The sequence below is a fragment of the Dama dama genome, chromosome 11 (genome assembly GCF_033118175.1).
Source record: "Dama dama isolate Ldn47 chromosome 11, ASM3311817v1, whole genome shotgun sequence".
Taxonomy (NCBI): Eukaryota; Metazoa; Chordata; class Mammalia; order Artiodactyla; family Cervidae; genus Dama; species Dama dama.
The window spans coordinates 78,473,291-78,496,892 of record NC_083691.1 but is presented as its reverse complement, the minus strand read 5'-3'; the positions used below and the strand labels follow the sequence as shown (position 1 = coordinate 78,496,892).

The 23,602-nt window shown below is 39.3% G+C and overlaps 1 protein-coding gene across 7 annotated transcripts in view; it reads left to right on the top strand.

The window, feature by feature from the left end:
• MTA3 (metastasis associated 1 family member 3) overlaps nt 1-23,602 on the top strand; it is a 167,460-nt gene that overhangs the window by 130,977 nt on the left and 12,881 nt on the right. For 4 of the 7 annotated variants that reach the window (XR_009694790.1, XM_061155520.1, XM_061155517.1 and 1 more), the window contains exons 12-16: nt 4,615-4,739; nt 7,435-7,586; nt 8,625-8,847; nt 16,283-16,369; nt 19,156-19,302. Coding sequence is in view for 6 of the 7 variants with exons in the window: in XM_061155520.1 (XP_061011503.1) it covers nt 4,615-4,739; nt 7,435-7,586; nt 8,625-8,847; nt 16,283-16,369; nt 19,156-19,302 (734 nt within the window). In the remaining variant the exon portion in view is untranslated. Of the gene's footprint in view, nt 1-4,614; nt 4,740-7,434; nt 7,587-8,624; nt 8,972-16,282; nt 16,370-19,155; nt 19,303-20,862; nt 21,238-23,602 lie in introns of those variants that run through there. The other 3 variants (XM_061155521.1, XM_061155518.1, XM_061155522.1) reach the window with 3 other exon arrangements.

The window sequence follows — 23,602 nt, the reverse complement described above, 5'->3', positions numbered from 1 at the left end:
TTTAATACATAAGAGGCCTCATAGACGATGAATTGTTATATGTCTTATTAGTCTTTTTTCTCAAGGTAGATAACATGTAATTTATAAGGTCAATAATTTTTATTCAGAGCTATAATGTCCTTTCTAAAATATTAAATGTTTTATTTGACTAATCTATAAAAGAACAACTCCCCAAAGAAAACAGTGTTATGATTCATGTGTCTTAGATTTTCAAAAGCAAGCATACCAGCATTCCTATACTTTGCAGTGCTGTCACATTAAAGGAAAAGTAACTAGTATTTACCAAATATCACAAATAATTGTTTCTATTCAGTTTTGCATTGACTTTGGAGTCTTTTTTTTTTTTTTTTTTTCACTTCCTTCTTTTTAATGGGTGAAAAATATTCCGTTGTATCAAGGTGCCATAATTTATCCAGTCCTCAGCCATCCCTGACGGAGATAACGGAGTTTAGTCTTTTAGATCTTATATCTGATGAATCAAACTGGATATTCATAGGTCCAGGATTTATTTCATGATCTCCCTCAGGGATGAGAAGATGCCTAGAATCACTATCCCTATTTGCCATTTTTCTCAGACTCTAAGCACTAAAGAAGTCAGTCCTGAGCAGGCCAAGCCCAGAAACTCAGAGCGTTTGGCGGGAAGAAGTACACCTCTTCCCCAGTCTTCTCAACTTGTCACAGCCTGGAGTCTTGATCTAAGTCGAAGACTAGTCTGTGGGTCAAATCTCACCTGCCACCAGTTTTTGTAAATAAAGTGTTTACAGAACAGCCATGTTCTATAAATCATATATGTAAATAGAAGTTATGATTCTGTTTTGTTGAGTTGGATAAGAATCTGAGTTCTTTGAACAATTTCCCAGTTAACTCTGAAATATTATTTTAAAACAGATTGTAGATTATGTTGGTTTTTTGACCATGCCACATGGCTTGTCACATGCCAGGGATCGAACCTGAGTCCACACCCACAGTAGTAAAAGCACTGAGTCTTAACCATTTTCCTCTCTTACTTGTTTGAACCTGAGAGTCCTCCTATATGCGAAGCACTCTGTTCGGTACTAGAGGTGGGTCAGTTAAGAACACAGGTGGTCTTCTGGAGCCTGCATTCTAGTGTGGGGGAGACAGAGGCCAAACAGTTAGTCACCCAGTGTGACGAGGACCGTGATGGGGAAGAAGCGCTTGTGTCAGAGTTTATCCTGGGCACCACACTCAGGTGATGCTGTCAGGGAAGATTCCTTGTGGAGGTGAGTTTGAGTGAACTCGAGGCAGGGGATTAACTGGGTGATGGGAGCTTTCCAGGCTGATTGAATCCTGAGATGGGAAGGGGCAGAACATAGTTAAGGAGCAGAGAGAAAGACAGTGTGGCTGATGTGAAGAGAGTGGTGAGCCATGAGAGGCCAGTATGGTGGGCAGGGGCCAGGGGTTAGCCCTCTGATGAACACTGGAATTGGATTTGAAACAAGGAAGTGTCATGATCAGATTTGTATGCACTTTAAGATGACTGGCTGTATTTTGGAAAATGGTTTGAGGAGTCGGGAGTGGCTGTAAGGACACCAATTATGAAGTTCTTGGAGAAGAAAGATGATAACAACTTGACCTAGACCTGTGGCCTGGACAGTGCATGCCACTTGGAGGTGATTGATTTGTATGGAGGGGTAGAGGGGAGATGTTGAGTCCCAGGTTTCTGGCTAGCTTTAATTAGGTGGATTGCTGTGCTGTTCACCATGATGAGAAGCTGCAGTAGAGAACCAGGTTGGGTCATTTTGAGTTTGCTTTCTTCAAAAAGAGGTGTTGAGTATGTTGTCAGATATGTTGTTCTTAAACTCAGAAGAAAGTTCTGGGCTAGAGGTCCAAATTTGAGCTTCACCTGCATATAATATTGTTCTTGAAACTACAGAGTAATAAGAAATCAGAGCCTTGGACCAAACTTGAGGAAATCTAGTATTTCTATATCAGATAGAGTATGATAGCCGAAAAAAAGGATAGCCAAGTGAGTGCATTATCACACAGCCAGCCCGAGAGAGGAGTGTCTTTCAATGAGGGAAAGAGGTTAACAGTGTCAAATGCTAATGAAAAATAGCCAGGGAATATAGCAACATGGAGGTGGTTGGTGACAGTGAAGATTGGCAGCTCTCAAGAAAACTGGCTGAAAAGGCAAATTCCTGGTGTTGAGGGTTGAGTCTGGATAGAGTAATGGAGATTTTTTTTTTTTTTTTTTTAATAGGAGAGATATGTTTCCATGGTAAATTTAGGTCCAGGAAAGAGAATAAAGTGCACAAAGTTCTCAAGAGGGCAGGAGAGCTGGAGTCTGGAGCACAGAGGAGGGGAGGAAGGATTTGGGCATTAGCTAAAGGAAAGGAAGCTTCATATAATGCAGCTTTTAAAACTTAATATTATTAAAATCGTCACATTAGCATCAACCATTTGTCCCCTGAGAATTAATCTATAGGTTCTTGGTTTTGAAAAGCATATGTGTAGTGGTTCACCTGTCTATATTCCACCTTTGCATACTCATTTTCCTTTTGTGATTATTATAATTAAAGTCAGTGGTTTATTCAGCCACATAACATTCTAGATTCATTTGAAAAACTGAAGTTGTGTTTACTCTTTTGCTTTTTTCAGGCTGCTCAACTGAAAATTTGTATTAGCTCTCTTTTAACACATATATATTTGGCCCTGTGTTAAATGTCAGATATTTTCATATTTAGAGAAAATCTTCTGAAATTGACATTACCAGCCATTTGACTTCAAGGGGTATCATTTCTGTCTATGTATAGTAGATTTTTACATACCCTTGGAAATCTCAGTCATTCTGAATCACCACTTTTAATTTTATATGTTTCCAATTGAAATCTATGAGGAGAAATACTTTTTGTCTAGTTTAAAATGTGTTTTTAAAACCAATTTGTCTTTAAAATACATTGCTGGCACAAATAAGAAGTATAAATAATAGCCCCGTTTATAGAATAGGGCTTTCAGTGCACACAGAGGTTAGATGGTTTCTTTAGGGGGGTGGTGATAGGGTGTCACTTAAGAGTTACAGTATGACTGGTAGAAAGAAATCTTAATTTGTCATCAGGTCAAGTTTACATATTAGGCTTTCACTGGTAAATGTAAGTGTGGGAATGAGAAGGAGCAAAAAGGAAACTCATGAGTCTACTCTCTGCTGAAACTTCAAATGTCTTTCTTAATGGTTGTGCACTCTCTTTACTTCACTGGTCATAGGAATAGATATAGTCTGCATGTAGTCATTCAGCATTCATTACTAACAAATAATTTGCTAATTTATTTTGTTTATTTTCTGCCCAGCATGTAGACATGAAAGCTCCTCTAGAATGAAAGTTCTTTGTATCAACACTTTTCTTTTCTTTACTGGACCCTGAATAAATATGTTAGGTGAATTAAGAGTGTACTTGAGGACATACTGTGTACACCTAGGTGTACAGTGTTCTTGGGCGTGACTGACAAGCAGGGCAGTTAGGCTACCCCAGATGGGAAAAAGTGAGCCGTGTTGGCACAGTAAATGCCATGACAGTCCAGGCTATGTTTCTGAGGAATTATGGCCTCTGGGAATCTGATAAATACTACCTTTTTCCTCTTAGAAAGAAATGCCTTGGATACATTTACTGGTTTTTCTAATTTCAAGTGCTCTGTAATCATCTGCATAAAAATTTAAGCATAATAGAAATGATGAGTGGTCACAGTCTCCTGAAATGCTTTTCAGTTCAGTTCAGTCGCTCAGTCGTGTCCGACTCTTTGCGACCCCATGAATCTCAGCACGCCAGGCCTCCCCGTCTGTCCATCACCAACTCCCGGAGTTTACTCAAACTCATGCCCATCGAGTCGGTGATGCCATCCAGCCATCTCATCCTCTGTCGTCCCCTTTTTCTCCTGCCCCCAATCCCTCCCAGCATCAGGGTCTTTTCCAATGAGTCAACTCTTCACATGAGGTGGCCAAAGTATTGGAGTTTCAGCTTCAGCATCAGTCCTTCCAATGAACACCCAGGACTGATCTGCTTTAGGATGGACTGGTTGGATCTCCTTGCAGTCCAAGGGACTCTCAAGAGTCTTCTCCAACACCACAGTTCAAAAGCATCAGTTCTTCAGCGCTCAGCTTTCTTCACCTCTCACAATAGGCCCAGCTGATACCCACAGTGTCACTGTTGACATGCAGCTTCTGTGCAGTTCCCTTGAGAGCCAGGGCGTAGGGTCAGCAGCTTTCACTGCAGCAGCAGGAATGGGCAGTGGTTTTCCCTAAACACAGCACACTGCTTAATCTATTTAATCCAGAAATTATTTTGTCATGATAAATAATAAAATTTAATAACTTGCATCTTCCAAAATTTCAGACAGTATCCTAAGGAAATTGTGTCTGGGTGAGGAAGAGCTATGACTCTACTTGTTTTGTGAGTGTCACGCTTATGAGATTGGTTTTTACGTAGCCTCGGTTTGTAAAGATAAATGGTTTGGGTTTATTTAAACACCTTATTTTTATTTCTTCTTCACCAAACATTCAAATGTTTATGTGTGGTTAAGATAAATCAATAATGAAATGTAGAGCCTTTTGCCTTGTTACACAAGTCATTTTTATCACTTCACTTTATATTTCATTGAAAGCAGCAAACCAAATCCCAACCAAATATCCACCAGCAATGGCAAACCTGGTGCTGTGAATGGAGCCGTGGGAACCACATTCCAGCCGCAAAACCCTCTCCTGGGGCGAGCCTGCGAGAGCTGCTACGGTGAGTTTTCTCCAGCAGGACTTCTTCCCCTCTCCACCCCCTAGCCCCCCAGGGACTGGGCTGGCAGCATCCGGTGGGGGTGTGGGGTCAGCCCTGCGTGGAGAGCAGGACAACAGCCTCAGAGTGAATAGATGCCCATCCTTACCTTCCGCTTGGACTCTCAGTTTAGCTGTTAGGTTCCTTTGATTTGCTTCGGTGGTGTCCTGGGTTTGTTGAGTATTCCACAGCAGTGCGTGCTAAGCTGCATTCAGGGCTCTTTCTAGCTTTGTGTAAACCATGGTCCCACGAAATATACCAATATACCTTTTGGTGTTTCTCACTATATTTTGACAAATTAAAGGCTCCACATAACTTTGTAGGAAGGACTTACTGCTTGAAACTGCTGTTTATGGCCCTCAGACCAGTTCCCTTAGAGCACTGGCTTGGGAGATGCTGTTTTATGATACTCTTTGTCTCAGGGCCCCAGTGTATTTATCAGTATTTTTCCTTGTTTAAAAAACCTACCTGATGCCGGCAGCATTATATTTGCCTTGAATGTTAAATTGAGTTGGTGAGATGAACTGTTAGGTAGTCGAAACTTTTTCTCTCTTTTTTTTGGCTGCACCTCTCTGCATGTGGAATCTTAGTTCCCTGACCAGGGGTTGAAGCCATGTCCTCTGCCGTGGTAATGCTGAGTCCTAACCGCTGGACTGCCATGCAGGTCCCGGATACATTTTTTATATTTCTTTAAAACCTCAAACAACAAAATAGTCTCTTAAACAGGGCTTTGGTGACACAGTCATCCATATGTCCTTCCAGTCACAGCAGCCTGGTGTGGAAGAGGGAAGGACACCAGCGTTGACTAAAGAAATCTCCTTGGTGCCCACTTTTTGTCTCAGCAGCTCCCTGGGAAGGGAGATAGCCCGCTGCCCTGAGGACGCGGGGATGAGGGACGTTTCTGACTCCGCTCCGTGCTCCATACCAGGCGGCAGCATTAGAAAAGGCGTTAAAGCCAAATCACGTAATTAGCTTTCCTACAACCAAGGAAGAAGGTGTGAGCCGGACTGATTGCTGTCTTAATAGAAATAGCACATGCCTAACCATTTTCTGTACCATGAGAGTGCAAGGGGAAACACTTTGTGGAAAATTAGATTCTTTTGCTCAGAATTTTACATGGATTGCACAGCTGTTTTTGCATTAGGGAAAATCTTAGATTTTGAACTTCATTTATATTTAAGTGAAAGTAGAAAGACTCCTAAAGAAATGCTAGTGGCTTAATGTGTCTTATTTTTGCTTTACAAACCCCTTTCATTTTATATGTAGTCTCACATATCCCTTTAAATATTTATTCCACCATTTTTATATGTGCATGACAAAAAAGCAGTTTTAATTTTATAATCTTTTGAGGTCCATGTATTAAATTATCTATTATAAATTATATTTTAATATAATATACATATCAAATTTATCTTTATAGAAAGAATTTGATGTTTTCTATTTGTCAGTCTAATTGAATTTGAGTTAATTGTATAAAGAGAAAGGCATTTGTTGACATATTAAAATGACATATCATGATTAATTTGGATAAAAATACATATTTAAATACAAGTGAAATTTTATATTCAGAATCCAAAATAAGGTCCATGTCTAATATTTAGAATTTTTAAAATTTGTGCTTAAAAAACTCAGCTTGACTTATTTGACTATTTGGTTTGAAATTACAAGAGGGAACATTTTTAGGTTACAGTTTGCCAGGAGTCCCCCCAGAATAATACATGATGGGGTTCATGAGAAGTAGGATGACTGTAGTGATCGCTGTGTCATCCTTTTTTTTTAGTCATCCGTTTCTGACATTGTCTTGTGAAGTATTAGTTGACACCCCGATGTGCTATTTGAACATGTTAACCTGATGAAGGCAGCGTTGCAGGTCAAGGGCAGAATACTCCTAAACAAACTTACAGAATTACAGTAACTTTTGTGTACCTCGTTAACTACACCATCAGTGTTTTCTGTCTTAAACTTCAGATCCATTGTGGGAATACTTAAATTGTTATATGGCAGTTATTTAAACGTCAGAGCAAAATAACATAGGTCTGTAGTGTTCAGCTCAGGAATAAATCAGCTGAGCTCTCAGGTCTTAATCGTGCTGTGATCTCTGCTGCACATGCTCATTTGATAGGGACTTAGAGTCTTGAAACGGATTCTGTTTCTAAAGAGAGAAAAAGTGAAATAATTGTTTTATCTATTGATTAAAATGAATGAAAAACAGATAACCTATTTCTGTCCAACTTCTACCTTTATCTGTGGGAGTCCCTCTAAGCACCTTAAACCCTGAGCTAGTTTCTGAACCATAGATTTGGAAACCAGGATTTAGTTTAATACCTTCCTGATAACTTATCTCCAGAAATGTACACAGTAGAGGATGTTTTTAATGAACCAACAAAAATTCCTTCAGCAGCATAATGTGTAATAGAGGGCACTTAATAAGGGCCACAGGCATTTGACATATAGAGAAATAAATGGCTGAATGAAATCTGACTTGAAAAATACATGCCTGTATCAGACGTTCCTGTTTGCTGGGTAAACTGGAAGAAGAAAGATGAGATTGTAAACTAAAGATGGCTTTGGACTATTTTTGAAATGTCTGTCTGTATATGTATTGCTGTTACGAGTTATATCACATTCTTATTTTACTTATTTTTTCCTCTGTCTTTAGCTACACAGTCTCATCAGTGGTATTCTTGGGGCCCACCTAATATGCAGTGTAGGTTATGTGCAACCTGTTGGCTCTATTGGAAAAAATACGGAGGCCTGAAGATGCCCACCCAGTCGGAAGAGGAGAAGTTACCTCCTAGCCCAGCTACCGAGGTACACAAGCAGTGGTCTTTTTAGTGGTGAGAAATGCCATGTTTTTCAGTGCCTGAATCACTCCTCGCAAACAGAAGTAGAGTATAGGAAAACTTAAAAATAAACCAAGCTATTATAGCTAGCATAGTACTGAAATGTTTAGGGTAGGTGTGGAGAGGGGCAAGGACAAATCCAGCTTTTTCAGGTATTCAAAATATTGGTCTTGAGAGATTACTCAGACAGGAGAAGAACAATGTGTGTGGGAGGTGTTAGCATGACAAGAGAGCCTACAAGTTAAATATTGGTTTTAATGGCTTTTTTGGAAACAGTTTGCAACCTTTAGCATGTTGAAAATATGCTTTATTGCATAAAGTAATAAATACAAATTGAGCATTCTTCCTGTTCCTGAGCTATCATAGGTAAAAGAGGAGAGCATGGACTCAATCTTGGGGTGAACAACAGTTTAAATATGATTTGGTAAAATTCTCATAGATGGCAGATAATAGGTATTTACCTCTTGAGAACTAGCAAGATTTAAGGACCCTCATGTCAATATTTGGGACTTCCCTGATGGTAAAGAATCCACTGTAATGCAGGAGACCTGGGTTCAGTTCCTGGGTCAGGAAGATCCCCTGGGGAAGAGAATGGCTACCCAAGCCAATATTCTTGCCTGGAGCACTGCATGGCCAGAGGAGCCTGGTGGGCTACTCCATGGGGTCACAAGGAGTTGGACACAACTAGCGACTAACACACACTTCAATGTTAAAATAATAATAATGTTACTCCTGGCAATTTTTCACTGTTGTGAATATGATTTGGGATTGCTAAGGTCAGTTTAGGAGGAAAAAGTATAGGATCATAGACACCCCGCTTCCACCCAGCTTCCTTCTCTATTCCCCACCTCCTACTCCAAAGTACACACTTTAAAATTTGCTCACCCTATATTAAGTCATGTATTCTTCAGTGAAAGACGTAAACTCACCCTTTTCTTTGAGCAGAGTGCAGCGGTGTGTATGTGACACGTTCTGGTCTCACATGTTGTCGGTGTCTGGTTTACAGGACCCGCGAGCTAGAAGCCATATGTCTCGCCAGGCCATGCAGGGGATGCCAGTCCGAAACTCTGGGAGCCCGAAGTCTGCAGTGAAGACCCGTCAAGCTTTCTTCCTTCACACTACATATTTCACAAAATTTGCTCGGCAGGTCTGCAAAAATACCCTCCGGCTGCGGCAGGCAGCAAGACGGCCGTTTGTTCCTATTAATTATGCTGCCATTAGGGCAGAATGTAAGATGCTTTTAAATTCTTAACCTTATATGTTGTGCTTCTGACCATCTTCTCTCTTCCCTATCTCTCTCTCTCTGTTTTTATTTTTGTTTGCAATAAACATAAGTTCTTGTGTGCAGCCTTTTATTTGGTTTATTTTTTTTTTTTAACATTGTTTTGTCTGCTGCCATTTGTATCACGCCAACCTGAAAAGGAAACATTGAAACTTCTGCAGTCTTTGTGAGAAAGTAGTGCTCAGCAAAAGATAGGTGGGAGGTGATCTTACCCAGTGGGGTTTTGTGATGGAGTTGCCTAAAAGCCCTTATTGGGGAAGCAGCTTTACCCATAAGGTAGAATAAGAATAAAGCTTGCCAATTTACACTAATGAGAAATTGTTCGTCTTTGTAAACTTCTCAGTTTCCCACAAACCGTTTACAGTTATATAATATTCTGGAAATTCAGTGTTTCATAACAAATTAGAAGATTTAACAAGCTATAAATGAATTTTAAAGTCTTTTGGGTGAATTTTCTGAAAAACACATTTAATTTTTACAAGCTAGTGTCTGAATTTGTGTTTGAGCATTCTATTTGTCCAGTTTGACTTCCATTTCATAATTATATGCCATATATATTAGTATATAACACATCATTTTATTACTCTCATTTTCAACACATTCAGTCTTGCTTATGTTTGTTGTTGTTAGAACAAGTGTCATATGTTCCAATGAATTGCAGGTTGTTCTCATATTACCATGTACCCCTAAACGTGTCTATAATTTGTGTGTGAGCTCTGATTCTAGCCTTGTTACTTTTAGTTACATTCCTGGTTAGCATGTTAGAGCCATGGAAGGTTTTTCCCCTGTGGGATAAGAAAACTTGCTGTCTGGCTTAATAGAAGGGAAATCTTAAAAGAAATTCAGTAGATACTTTATCTGTGAGAAATTTCTTATTATGAGGTATTCCATTTTGATTTAAAGATGGTATCTGTAAAAGGAGTGATGATTGAAAAGTAGTTTTTGTTACTGAAGATAATTTTCAGCAGAACAGTTGAAAGGCTTTAAAACGTACAAGTAAAAGCTTTAAAAGAAGAAGAGTGCCTTGTAAAGGGAGTAGAAATTGGAAGTAATCTCTGCGTCCCATGAGGGCAAACCTAACTGCATGAGACTCATATATTTGGGAACTTAGGCATATATACTGACGTTTCGTGCTATTTTTGTGCTAGTGTTTCTGAGTTCATGGATTTATGTTATCATTTTCTTACCATTTTAAGGAACTAGAAAACATTTATATCTACCTAAACTGCTTAGCTAATTTAAAAGACATATTTTTATAAATAATTTCTTAAATATAAGGAATAAAAAATATTATGAGAAAGAAAATGAATGAAATTCTTCCACTAAAATTAGCCAGGCTCCAGGATCATCTTTGTATCTTTGAATGGAAAAGAAACCATCACCAACTTAATTGACTTCTGAGGAAGCTTTTTCTCATTAAGCTTCTGTTAATTTCTCAGTTAATTTGCAAATTGCCTTTATTTTGATGATTCTTCAGTGAAGTATGTTTTTTTCTGTCACCTCATTTTGATTTGTTGCAGTTGAAAGGCTGTGCCGCTAAAAAGGGTCAGGATTAAATTACCTGTATTATATTTCTACAAACATAGCTATCATAATGATGATGATCATAATAAAAGAACAGAGGCGTTTGTTGTGATGAGATTCAAGGGTCATATTTTATTTTGTAGTTAGCTTCATTGATCAAATTTGTAGAATCAGATTCTCAGAATAATTTTACATTGCAACTTAAAGTGTAAAAGTTTCACCAGCCATGTACTCAGTCCTGGTCCCTGCAACCAGCAAGCAGCTAATGAATTCTTCCTAGCATCTAGGTGCTTCTTGCATAATCTCATATGTGTACCTTGTTACAACCTGTTAAGCAGATTTTTTTGATCTTGGCTTGTTAGTAAGATTAGGTGTTAAATAACCTGATGTCTGTACACAACCATGTTTGTGGTCCAGTGGGAGGGTAAAGCTATATGATTACTATTTTTTTAATATAAGCTTTCCTTGGTTTCTCAAAGGTAGTGGTGACCCTGTCTGTCCCCGTAAAAGTTAAGTCACTATGATGCGGTATGAATGCACTTTCAGATCAGGTGAAAGTTTATAATTCTAAAGGTATTGATGGATCAAGAGCTCCAATTGGTATGTTTAGTATAATTCTTCATAATGTTGGAAAAGGAAAATAGTTTTCCCCGTGAACTTGAGATTCTTCCTCTTGTAAGAACTACAGAAGTTGATGCCTGTGGCTTCTGGCCTTGGCAGCACCACTGCAGCAGTATCATAGCCAGAGTTTACGGGATGACAGATGGTGTGAGAGTGAAGAAGTAGGGAGCGGGATAGATAAATTCTCAGTTACATGAGGGAGAGCACAGTCATACCTTTGAGTTTTCACAGGTTAATCCTTGTTTAGAGGAATTTTTGTTGTTAACAGCAGCATTCTCTGACCTTTATTTTCATTAAGAAACGGGTGTCAGAGAATACAGTAGAGTGAGTAGGCGAATCTTTGTTTGCATGTCCATAAAGTATCTCAAGGAAAATGTATGTAAGAGTAGGGTCCTCCGAAAGGGAAACTTGGGAGGCTGAGGGAAAGGGGTGGGAAGGGAACTTACTACTGCATCTTTCTAAACTTTTTCAGTTTTGAGTCATGGGAATATATTTCCTATTCTTAAAAAATTTTAACCTGAAATAAACATATGGTATAACCAACATGTGTTTTATAGATATAGATATAAAAGTGATTTATAAAACCAAACCCCAAAATACCTATTTATTTTAGTAATATACCTTTATATGTGATTATGTAAGTCCATACTGAAAATTACTAATATAAGTACAGAGCCTGAACCAGTTCTTACATGTAAATAGTGCTTAATACAAGTGGATTGCGGGACCAAAAACCAAAACATTTCATAAGGAGAAGTATGATGTCCTGGACAAGATTCGCAGACCGACTTCATGGTTATTAACACAGCATCAGGTTTCAGACAGCCTGTCTCTTCTCCCTCTTGACACCCCTCCCCTCATTAAAAAAATGCCATGATGTAATGATGATGGTGTTCCTCCTTTGTTACTGTTTTCAGACATCACCACTGAGTTTACTGGATAACTTGTCAAAAATCTGTAAAATCACCCAACACCTGATGAGCACATGGTTTCTGTCTGAGACTTAGGATAGAGACTGGGGTTAAATACGAGCAGTATGTTAACATTCAATAGATGAAGCAAAAGTTCCTAGAGAAGTGGATCCAAACGACTTAGGTGCCACCCTCTGTAGCTTACATGAATAATTAAGTCGTTTTTGAGTTGATAACACACTGGACTTTAATGATAGCACCATTCCCCAGTATGAATGTCTTCAAAGGGGAACCTGGAGCCCCTTTTCTCTGAACATGATAATTCAACTTCAGAAGTATCCCAGGGGCCCACATTTAGAAGAAACTTGTTATATATATTTTGAGTTTTCTAGAGATTTCTCAGCAAAAGTTACTATTAATAATTACATAAAGTTTTTGAAATTTGAAGTTCTAACTTTAGGAGAGAACACTTCTGGCTTATTTATTTTGATAGTCTGTTATTTTAGTAAAAACTTGTCTTTGAATGGATGTTTTTAAAAATTTTTCTAAAGGTATAAAAATGGCTAACAAGTCTGACCAAATCAACCCCATTCCCATTCATACCTCTTTTAGAGCTAACCATTGTCATCCGTGTCTAAAGTATCCAGAGATGGCCATGTGTATCTCTAACAAACTAGGTGTCTTCTTTGTTTTTGTACAAATGTTAATGTCTACTTTGCTCTGTACCTTGCCTTTTTTACTTGATGGATCTTGGAGGCCATTTCATACCAATTCATTGAGAGCTACCTCCTTTTATCAGCTGCATAATAGTCTATATTTTGTACTTGAGCCAGTTCCCCTATTTTAAAACATTTTAGGTTGTTTCCAGTCACTATTATAAGTAATGTTGCAACAAATATTCTTATATAGATACCTTTTAAGACTGGTATATGTACCTTACGGGTGTGTGTATGCAGTGTGTGCTCAGGCGCTCGGTCGTGTCCAGCTCTTTGCGATCTTATATGATCCCTAACAGTAAAACATCTGGGTCAAGCAGCTTTCATTTTGAATTTTGCTAGTCACTGCCCAGTTGTCCTTAGAAAAACTATGATTTACTCTCCCACCACAGTGTCTACAGAGTGCCTGTTTCTCTAGAACCTTGCCAGCAGTGTTATTGATCTCTGAAACCCTTAACTAGTTGGTAAGTGACATGTAAGTTATATCAGCTTGCATTTCTCATTTTGAATAAGGTAAAAAATTTTGCATATGTTTGAAAACAATTTGTATTTCCTTTTTCGTCCACTGTTTTTGCCCTGGCCTGTTTTCTGTTAAAAATCATACCAGCTTGTGGGAACTTTTTTGGATTTTAAGGTAGTTAGCTCTTGATCTGCAATTCAGATATTGGGTTGGTCAAAGACTTTGTTCAGGTTTCCCATAAGCGAGTATGGCAGAACCCAAACAAACTTTTGGGCCAACCCAGTATTTTCCCCTGTTTTGTCTTTGATTTTCTTGATGCTGTGTTGGCCAAGCAGGTTTTATTTTGGTTTTTTTTTTTTTAAGTAGTTGAATCTTTTTTTTTCTTTTTTTAATGGCACATCGGTTTTGTGTCTTGTTTAGAAATGCCTTTATAAAAAAATTTTCTCATAAGAAAATTCTGTGAATGGTTTTACTATGATAGCAATTTTGAAGGCCCATGCGGGAGACCTGGGTTCGATCCCTCGGTTGGGAAGATCCCCTGGAGAAGAGAAAGGCTACCCGCTCCAGTATTCTGGCCTGGAGAATTCCATGTACTGTATAGTCCATGCGGTCGCGAAGAGTCGGACACGACTGAGCGACTTTCATGTGAGATAGTTTTGTGAATTTTAATTCAGTATGTACTTTTTGCAAGCTTTCTATTTTCCCCTCTAATATTTCTACAACATCTTAGAAAGATAGCCTTGCGTTACCCAAAAATGGGTAACTTTTTTCCAAGTTTACCTCAAGGAAGTAGAGCTCAGCCTTCCAGAAGCCACGGAAATACGCCTCATGCTTGGTCAAGTGTTTGGAGTGAGATGAGGATGTTCTCGCTCTGGCTGGATTTTGATTCTTTCTTGTTTCTGGGCATTTCTCAGTTTGCATTCTTTCCCTGTGTGCTTTTAATACATACTAATTAATCCTCTTTAAATAGAGTTAGGTGAATAACTTGAGAACAAGGTTCCACTGGCCTGGTCTTGAGTACAGATCACAATTTTTTTTAACCAGCTCAAGTGTGGCCCTGAGTGTCTACGTTTATGATCACTCCCTCCAGACAGAAGCTTTTTCTCTTTTCTGCTGGTATTCAGTATAATTGCTTAATGGTTGCAGTTTTTATGTTCAATAGTCTTAGCACCCACCTCTCATCTTGATTTATTCGTGGTTGAGACTGATTTTCTTGCCACCAACGATACTTCCTTTATAATGATGATTGATGAAACGTGGATCCTTCTAAAGAGCTTTGATCTCCCACTCAAGTGCTCTGTAAATTGTCACTTAGAACACTGCATAATTAATCCTACTAATTTAGTGAGAAATTAAAAGCATATTAATATAAAGTGAAATGGTCTTTGGGTATTGTGTTGGTGACTCTTGATGGGTTTTTTTGATTATTGTCAAGGTGACAGTCATGTGGGAGTTCATCGCTTGGAGTCGCTTTGGCAGTTTTCCTTTGGGCCTTAGAAACGAGTAAAGAGTGAAGTAAATCTTATTACTAACAATACAGTAATGGTTTTTGCCCAAAACATTGAGGAAATACTAAGATGATTCATTGAAACTTTATTTTATTAATAGAATAATTTTCTCTTGTCCTCTTCCTAAATAGAACTTGAATTTTTGATGAATTAGTAATACTGGGAAAGAATTATTACTATTAATTCATAGTGATGTGACAGGTGTTCATTCCTTGCAGGGTTTGGGCTGCATGTTAATGTTTGTTTAGATTACTCCTCCAAAATATGCTTATTATATTTCTGCCTGTAACATCACTATTATTCAACAACAGGTGAAAAGCTTCATAGCTTAGTAATTTTATTTTATTTTTCCTCAAAGGAAATCAGCTGAGTAGGAGGAGAAGAAATTGGACCATTTATAGTTGTCAGTGATTGCATAGTAATTAGCCAGTGCTTGGGATACATAATTCAGATTCCAGGCTCTGCGTTATGTGCTTTGTCTATTTCAATATTTTTAAATGCTACTTTCCCACCTTTTTCTGTTTAGTAGTTACTGGAGAAGAATTTCCTTGATGAGAGGGTTAGAGCTTATGAAAAAGTTAATTTTTAATTTTAAATTATTTGAAGTTCCAGATTGAACTATACATTTTAACACTAATTGTGCAGAGAATCCCTGTGGATGTCAAAAGTTCCTGTGTATAGGCCTAGAAATGTGGTCTCAATCACAGAAAATCTATAGGGACATTTTTGACAAAAGGCATAAACATAGCAGAATCATATCTGCTAAAGCTACTCTGTTAAGCTTTATGACAATAGCTGCAAATTAAAAAAGCATTTCAATACATGTATTTTGGTCACTTCGAACTCTGTAACTTAACTCTTGTATGAGATGCAGCCATCTTTCACATCTATTCTTCATCCTAATGACAGCTAAGTAAAACAGTGTGTTGTGTGCTTTATTTTTCTCTGAAATGACTGTGATATGAACTTTGTGAACAAATATCCATTACAGAATTTTACTATTCTGACTATTGGATGAAATACCTGTCTGCATACAGGAAACTTGTCAGTCTCAGTGCTAATGACATCATAATAGGATATGAAGGACAGAAAACTAGTGATAAAATCAAGTGGCCCATTTTTACTTGGGGGAGGCTCATCTAATGGAACTGAAGTTAATCGAGATAGATGAAGACTCCTCCATAGAGATTCATTCCATCGAGGTCAGGGCTGGTCACGTCTGTTGCCTTTTGTCAGCCATCATTTTTGTCTTCCATGCCAGATTTATCTTACATTAGGACTGATAACACCTCATATATTTTATGGAAGCTTCTCTACTGTAATATAGAAATGGCACAGCTAAACAGGAAGCATATTTCCACTATTTACAGATGTGCGAACACGGAAAGAAAGCATGTGCCTGTAAGATGTGTTAGCTGTTTCATAAGGGACTTTAAAGCGAGTGTTCCCCAGGTAAAACCCCATTCAGTAATTTGGAACCAGAACTGGAACCAGTTTATTCTTAAACCCCAAAGGAAATCATGAAGGAAACTGGAGGACTTTTTTGTACTGTTTTTCACTTGCACCTTTTATTTCTCTGGTGTGTGTAGCATAGGCAGAGAAATCAGCCTCACTGGTTGTCTCCGTGTTTCTTTCTCCTCAGATGCAGACAGACATGCGGATCTATCTGGAAGTCCCCTGAAAAGCAAAAGCACGAGGAAGCCTTTGGCATGTATCATTGGGTATTTAGGTGGGTATTTCTTAATAGAAGAAAAGCTTGGAGAACAGTATCTGTATCTTATCACTGGCTACTCAAAATTGACATACCTATATTAAATGTAAGCCTTTCAGGTAGCTGAAATTGGATACCTTCATATGAATAGTCGATTTATTTTATTTGAGAAGTGTTTGATTACCAAAACACACAGAGAACATAATACAGAGTTAGAGATAGGTTTACTTTTCCTAAAAATGTAATTGAATAAAAATGTAATGTGTATTTATGTATATAGATACAGATTAAGCAAGAAGAGGAAAAAGAATCACTAAATTATTAGAGGAGGAATATTCTTTTTTTTTTTTAATTGAATTATAACTGACTTACAATGTTATATTAGTTTCAGGTGTACCACATGAATGATTTGACATTTATACACATTACAGGATGATCACCATGATAATTCTAATTACCATCTGTCCCCATCCCAAGTTATTATAAAATTAAGGATGAATATTCTTTTTTTTCCCTTTGGCTGCGTCACATGGCTTGCAGGGCCTTATTTTGCTGACCAGGGATTGAATCCAGGCCCAAGACAGTGAAAGTGCTGAGTCCTAACTACTGGACTGCCAGGGAATTCTTAAGGGTGAATTTTTTTTTTTCTTTTAAGATTTTTTTGATGGGGACCATTTTTAAAGTCTTTTTTGAATTTGTTACAATATTATTTCTGTTTTATGTTTTGGTTTTTTTGCTCCGAGGCATGTGATATCTTAGCTCCCCAGCCAGGGATTGAACCTGCACCCCCTGCATTGGAAGGTGAAGTCTTAGCCACTGGACCACCAGGGAAGTCCCAAGATGAATATTTTTAATATTTTGATATAAACCCTTCCACTATTTTCAAACCCACCTCACTTAAATAGAGAAAGATTCATGTACTTTTTTTTAAATAAAAAGAGATAAAACTGGTGTTTAAACCACCTTTAAACAATATTTATAGTTTTGATGTACCAATTAAGGTTACTTGAAGGGGAGCATTAGTATTGCTTTCTGGTTTTTATCCTGTTATTTAACTTGAAAGTCACCAAATATGGTAGTTCCATTTATATTTTGAAATATAATAATTAAGAATAATGTAATATTACCAAGAAATAACTTTTTTTGGGCAAAGTTTTAAGATAAATAATTTGTGGAATAGTGGTTTCTAAAATGGTTCCTATTATACCTAGGAGCTATAATGGCATGTTTTTATGCTTCTAATCTTCTTGCTTTTTCATCTTCTCAGTAAAAATGAACTATGTGCTCAGAGTTGCATTGAACCTTATTATTTTGTCACAAAGATTTATACTTATGAAGTGTCCAGACTTAAGAGGTCCAGTCTTTTAAAAATCAAAGTGTAGCCTTAAACTTGGTATATTATCTGGTCCTTATCAGATCATCCTAGGAGCCAGAGTGCACAGCTTCCTCTTTGATGTTACTTTGCCACCTTATTTCCTGTTTTATTCCTTCAGGGCCTAAAGACTTGCTTTGATATCCCCCTAAAATATCACATGGTTATCACAGGTACAACCTAACTCTTGGTGATCTAGTCCATGAAGTTTTCTAACTATGTTCCCTTGCAGGGCCTAATCCTAGAAGCCTCTCCCATGTTGCAAAGGAAAGTATCTGATCATAAGATGACCATAAGAAATAGAATATGACATTGCATATTAGCATTTCCATAGGTAATTATATGTTTTTCCTATGGGCAAACTGGTCTCCGTCTCTACCAGACAAACCCACAGCGGTGCTGTCCTTACTAACTGAACCACTTCCCTACAGAACACATTTCTGAGTATTTACTATGTGCAAGACACTTCACTAAGTTATTTAGGGAACACTAAGATGAATACAGCCTTTCCCTCAAAAATCCTCCACTAGTGAGGAATGCGTACAGGTGAAGACAGTTGAGCTCTTCCTAAATTTCAGTACATAATGCTGATATCCGGGGTGGCTTGTGCATGGTTGGCATGCTGGGTGGCTACTCAGGATCAGTGAGCAGGTTCAGCTTTAGAGAAGAGGTTGCCTGGTTTTAGTAATAGATGGAGGTCCTTAAATCCAGTTTCTGCAGTGTTGCAATTTATGTCCATCTACTTGATCCAAAAAGTATTAACTAGTGCAGGGCTGTGTGACTGACAGCAACATACTTCACTTAAACACATGTGTACCACACACACCTTACAGTTTTGTGATAGATCCTCTGTCAAAGCTTTTCTTCTGCTGCTTCTTAACACTAGTATTGGGAGTTGGGTGTCAGATTTCATCTGTATCTGCTTTTGGCCGGAAGTGACTGACCCTGGTCCCGTATTCTGGGTGCAGGCCCAGAGGAGGAATCCTGTTTTCTCAGAAAGCTGCCACACACCAGATGTGCTGCGTGCCTTGTCCCTGGTGTGATGGAGTGCAGAGGTAGTGTTTTTTGAGGCTGCCTCTCCAGATAGTCTTTGAATTTCTAATTCCTTCAAAAGTCAGATCCCTTATTCCCTTAGTAAATCTTGTGTTTAAGTGACCTCCTGAAGTGGCTTTTTTTTTTCCTTGTACTCACAACATGAAGCTCAGAGCTTCAGCTCGCAGGGGCAGAACCAGCTCCCTTTTGATAAGCAAAGCCATGGTAACAGCACTTGAAGTTGATTCATTATGCAAGTCCTTCGGAAAACCGGCTGGTTCGTAAGGAACCGGCTCTCAGCTCATTAAGAAATAAGATGTGTGCCTGTTAGCCGGTGGTAAGTGCACACAGATTTTTAATGCCATGTTCTGAGTTGAGAAACCTTTCTTCCCCCTGTCAGAGATCCATCCTTCGAAGAAACCTAATGTAATTCGATCTACACCAAGCCTGCAAACCCCAACCACCAAGCGGATGCTAGCCACCCCGAATCACACGTCTCTGAGCATTTTGGGGAAAAGAAACTACAGTCATCACAATGGCCTGGATGGTATGTAAGCCCAGGAATTCTGGGGGCTGATCCCATAGGCCAGGGCCTCTCTGCCCTTGACTGCTCTGGTCGTCTGCCATGTGCAGGAATGTATAACAGGCAGGTTCTTCTTCCCTCTGATTGGACTGTGCAGAAAGGGGGATATAAGGGAAGGCTGCGTGTACCACAGTGAAGACATTTTGCCAACTGCTATTTCTCCATCTTCTCAGAAGGGAGCTTTTTGCTCCCATTTCCTGTTAGGAGGCTGGTTTGGAAATGAAGTCTGTATTTAGCAGGTTGCCTCTGCTGGATAATAATGCTCTCGCTGTGATGCACACTCACTGCTCACCTCTGTTTTCTTGAGCAGAAGGGATTATTTTTGCCTCGTGTCTGAGACAGCAGTGCTCTCTGGGGGGTTCTTTGGTGTTCTGTGGATCATTTTGAATTTGGCATTTGTCCCTGACTTCATTCACCTTATAAATTTCCTTAATTGCTCAAGAGTACTATAAGTCATGAAAAGAATTACCTGGGTGATGTCCTAAATACAGAAATAATAATTTGTTTGAAATGGGAAAACTGAGAAATATCATCTCTTATCCAAAGTACTTCTCCTGGGCTTGGCCATATAATGACTCTTCAGGTGGAATTGAATTATCTTCCCATTCAGACTATAAACACAAGCGTTATAAATCATCTGGGCAGTACATACTGTTCATTTCAGTAGTCCTAGAGTTTGAAGCTGTCTTGATTGTTTAAATGTTGGCATTTATTTATGAATAAAACTCCAGGCTTTTCATGCCTTGTGGGACTCTAAATTCCTTCAATGGCAGTAAGTTATTTATAATGAGGCCCTAGAACAAGGATGTGGAGGAGACCTTCTAGTAATAATTTCCCATGGTGGTTTTCCTTCTGTATGATTTTGATGGTCATAGTGATGTCAAGATGAATAAAAAATTGAGGGTGAAGAGTTTAGTTTGCATTTATAGGGTATCAATGTGCAGCAGATATGGCTCTGGAGAATTTAGCTACGTAATAGTCTTGCAGAAATACTTCCTTGTTAATGAGAATATCAGCCATCCTTGCCTCAATATGCCTGATGTCTAGTCAGCAGAGGTCCAAGGAAGGATTGTGTCAAAATGTGGAGACGGGATTGCGTTCCAACTTTTCCTTGCCTGCAGCATGGGACCTTTAGATTCAACCTTAAATGGAATCAAGAATCTTTCTTTTCCATCTTATCACCTCCCTGGGCAGTCTAGGTATATAGTCCTACTGCAGAAAGTAAGTTCTTATTTATTTTATAGTTATATATTCTGTATGGTAAAAAGAGTCTTGTTGTGACTGATGTTGGAAGGGTGGCTTTTTAGTGTCTTTCTCCACTCACACCCCGTGGTGATGGTCATTCGGGACCGCAGTCCTACCCCTGCATTGTAGCTCCTTTTGTTCTTCCCTTGTATCACAGGACCTTGTCTCTTTGGAATTTCTAGAAAGTGCCACTATGTAGTGCTCTCTGTTTAGGGTTATTTGTCCCATTTCCTTCGGATGGATACTGTTGTGAGGGCATTTATTCTCTGCTCTGAACAGGAGGCACAGACAAGAGCGCCCGATGAATCCCCGGGTTTATGTTGTTCAAGACCTTCAACCTTGTTAAGGAAAAGACACTTGTCTCAGTTTCAGAGGAACCGTAGCCATTGCACTTTTCTCAAGACCCATTTGTCTCTGCTACCCTGTCGTGGTGCAGAGAGGAAGGCTGATTACCTGTGCCTTACCTCCAATATCTCATCTGATTCAGTTGACAGAAGGTTCCAGGTCAGGGGACTTGACTGTTTTGCATACCATGGTATCTCTGCTGCCTGGCATAGTGCCTGGAACTTAGCAGGTGATCAATAAATGTTAGTTGAATAAATAAAAGTGATTGAGAAAAATGAGACCTGGAGAGGTGAATTAAATTTTCCAAAGTTACCAAAGTTGCATAAATGGGCTGGGGTTCCTATTCAGGTGTGACTGATTTCAGAGTCTGCTCTTTTACCCACTGTTTATAAATGAAGTTGTGGCTCTCAAATGTGCTGCATTAGCAAAGTAGAAACTACATAAGTTATTTTAACAGCTCATTTAATATGAGAAATCAACGTGATAGATGTTGAAGGACAGAATGGGTAAACAGGGAACGCTGTTGGACAGTGGGGTGGGGAGAAGAAACAACCGCCATCACTAGAGCTGGGGGAACAACACGGAGAAATGGGGGTCATCACAGCTAGAAGCCCAAGGAGCTGGGACTCAGACCCTTGAGGGAAGAGCACTGCTCTGTCGGTGCCGGCATCTCTCAGCAAGTGTGATGAGGCTGCTTCTGAGAGTGTGAAGTGAAACAGAACTGAAACCCACTGCGGCTGACAGGAACAAGGAGAAGCAAGTCTCTTGCCCAGCCTTACAGGTACCCTCTAGCCCACCCCACATCATCTACTGGTGTAACAGGGATCTGAATGGCACAGGAGAAAAGCATTTGCAGAGTCCCAACTGCACCCAGCAGCACAAAGCTGAGTTTAAGTAGATGGATGTGCAGCTGAGAGGCAAGAGGGTCACAGAAGCACATTCTTTAGAAAATGTCCCCATTTTTGTATTCCCAGTGGACCTTTTCCTTGGGATAATGGGTCTATTTCTTACTTCCTTAAGATATAAGACACTGACTCACCTGAGTTTCCAAGGTGAACTCAAAGTACTAGAAAAAAATCTTAGGCTAATAGTGAATTTTCATGGGAGAGTTAATACCATTATACACTGGATTTGATACGCACAAATTCATGGAAGAGTCTTACTCTGTGTGATTCAATAATAAAATCAATTAGCACTGCTATGTAATTATCAGCATGTCAGACAGATGAGCTCACCAGACAGGATGTTGGTGGACAGAACTCGTCCAGCTGGAAGCGAAACCTGATTGTACTGGAATATCCAGCCAGGTCTCAGCTGTCTGCTGCTTCCTTCTGCTTCTTGCTCCCTTTGCTCAGCCTCCACCTTCAGTTGGAGGTTCTTCGTGGTGGGAAAAGAGCCTCTGAATTCCTGCTGGTAGATGGTTTTTTCAGTTCAGTCGCTGAGTCGTGTCCAACTTTTGCGACCCCATGGACTACAACACAGCAGGCTTCCCTGTCCGTCACCAGCTCCCGGAGCTTGCTCAAACTCATGATAGTTTTTTACCTGACATTAAAAAAAGAAAAAAAAGACTGGGCAGCTTCTTCTTATCTTCTGAAAGTTACCGTCTTTCACCTGGCCTTGGCCCTTTAAAGGCCCTGGTGTGACTAGGGCCTGGGAGTCAGCATTCTGTATCTTTTTAACCCATGGTACTCAGCCACCCACAGACCTCTGTGACTGTCCTAAGGGAACTTAGATTCTAAGGGTAAAAACACAACCTGCACACATAAAAAGCCTCATATTTTGGAGTCAGTATAGACCTACCCAGATCCATATCAATGTCCGTTTATTTTAGTCTTTGTCGTCAGACTGTAGTTCCAGTGGTGGCCACATGCCATCAGAGTGCTTTCCAAATCCTGCCTCCTTTTCTGACTTAGAGTTGACAGTCTTATTGCCAGCAAGCCAAACGCCTCCCACATTCGGCTGACTTGGGTAACTCCAATGGCTGTGAGAACAGAAGGCCCTGAGACCAGTGGGGATAGAAGAGGCATTACTTACCATGTCTGGGAGCCCCAAAGGGAGGGCAGCAGGGGAAATGGGATTTGTCTCTGCCATGGAAAAAAGAACATCTGACTGTTTGGAGTGAGATGGGATGAATTGCTGACTTCTCTGATAATTTCCTGTGTGACTTTGGGTAAATCATTTGGTTTCCATAACCATTTTTTTTCTTCTCTTCTGTAATACAAATACAGATTTCATTTGCCTTAACCAAGTTGTTATAATGATTAAAAATTTTCACCTACTTTATACCACTTGATCTTCCAAACACTTTATGAGGTAGATGTTATACCCCTCATTTTAATAATGAAAAACCCCAGGTTCAAAGAGGTGAAGGGATTTGCCCAAAGTCACCCTGCTAGCAATTAGCAGACATGAGATTTTAAACTCCAAATCTAAGGTTGTTTGCACTGGTGAATAAGGATCCCTGATCTGTGTGTTGAGTACAGCACGTACCTGGGAGACATTTCTGTTTTTTTGTGTATCAAAGCTGGGTTTGTATTTGTAAACACAAGAGAGGAACATAGAGGGCATTTTTCTTTGCTCAGACTATGAACCATAAGCAAAGCCGTCAACTCCATCTCTTGCCTCTGCATAGCTCCTCTGCCTGTATGATACTCCCTCCTTTTTCTGGAACTTA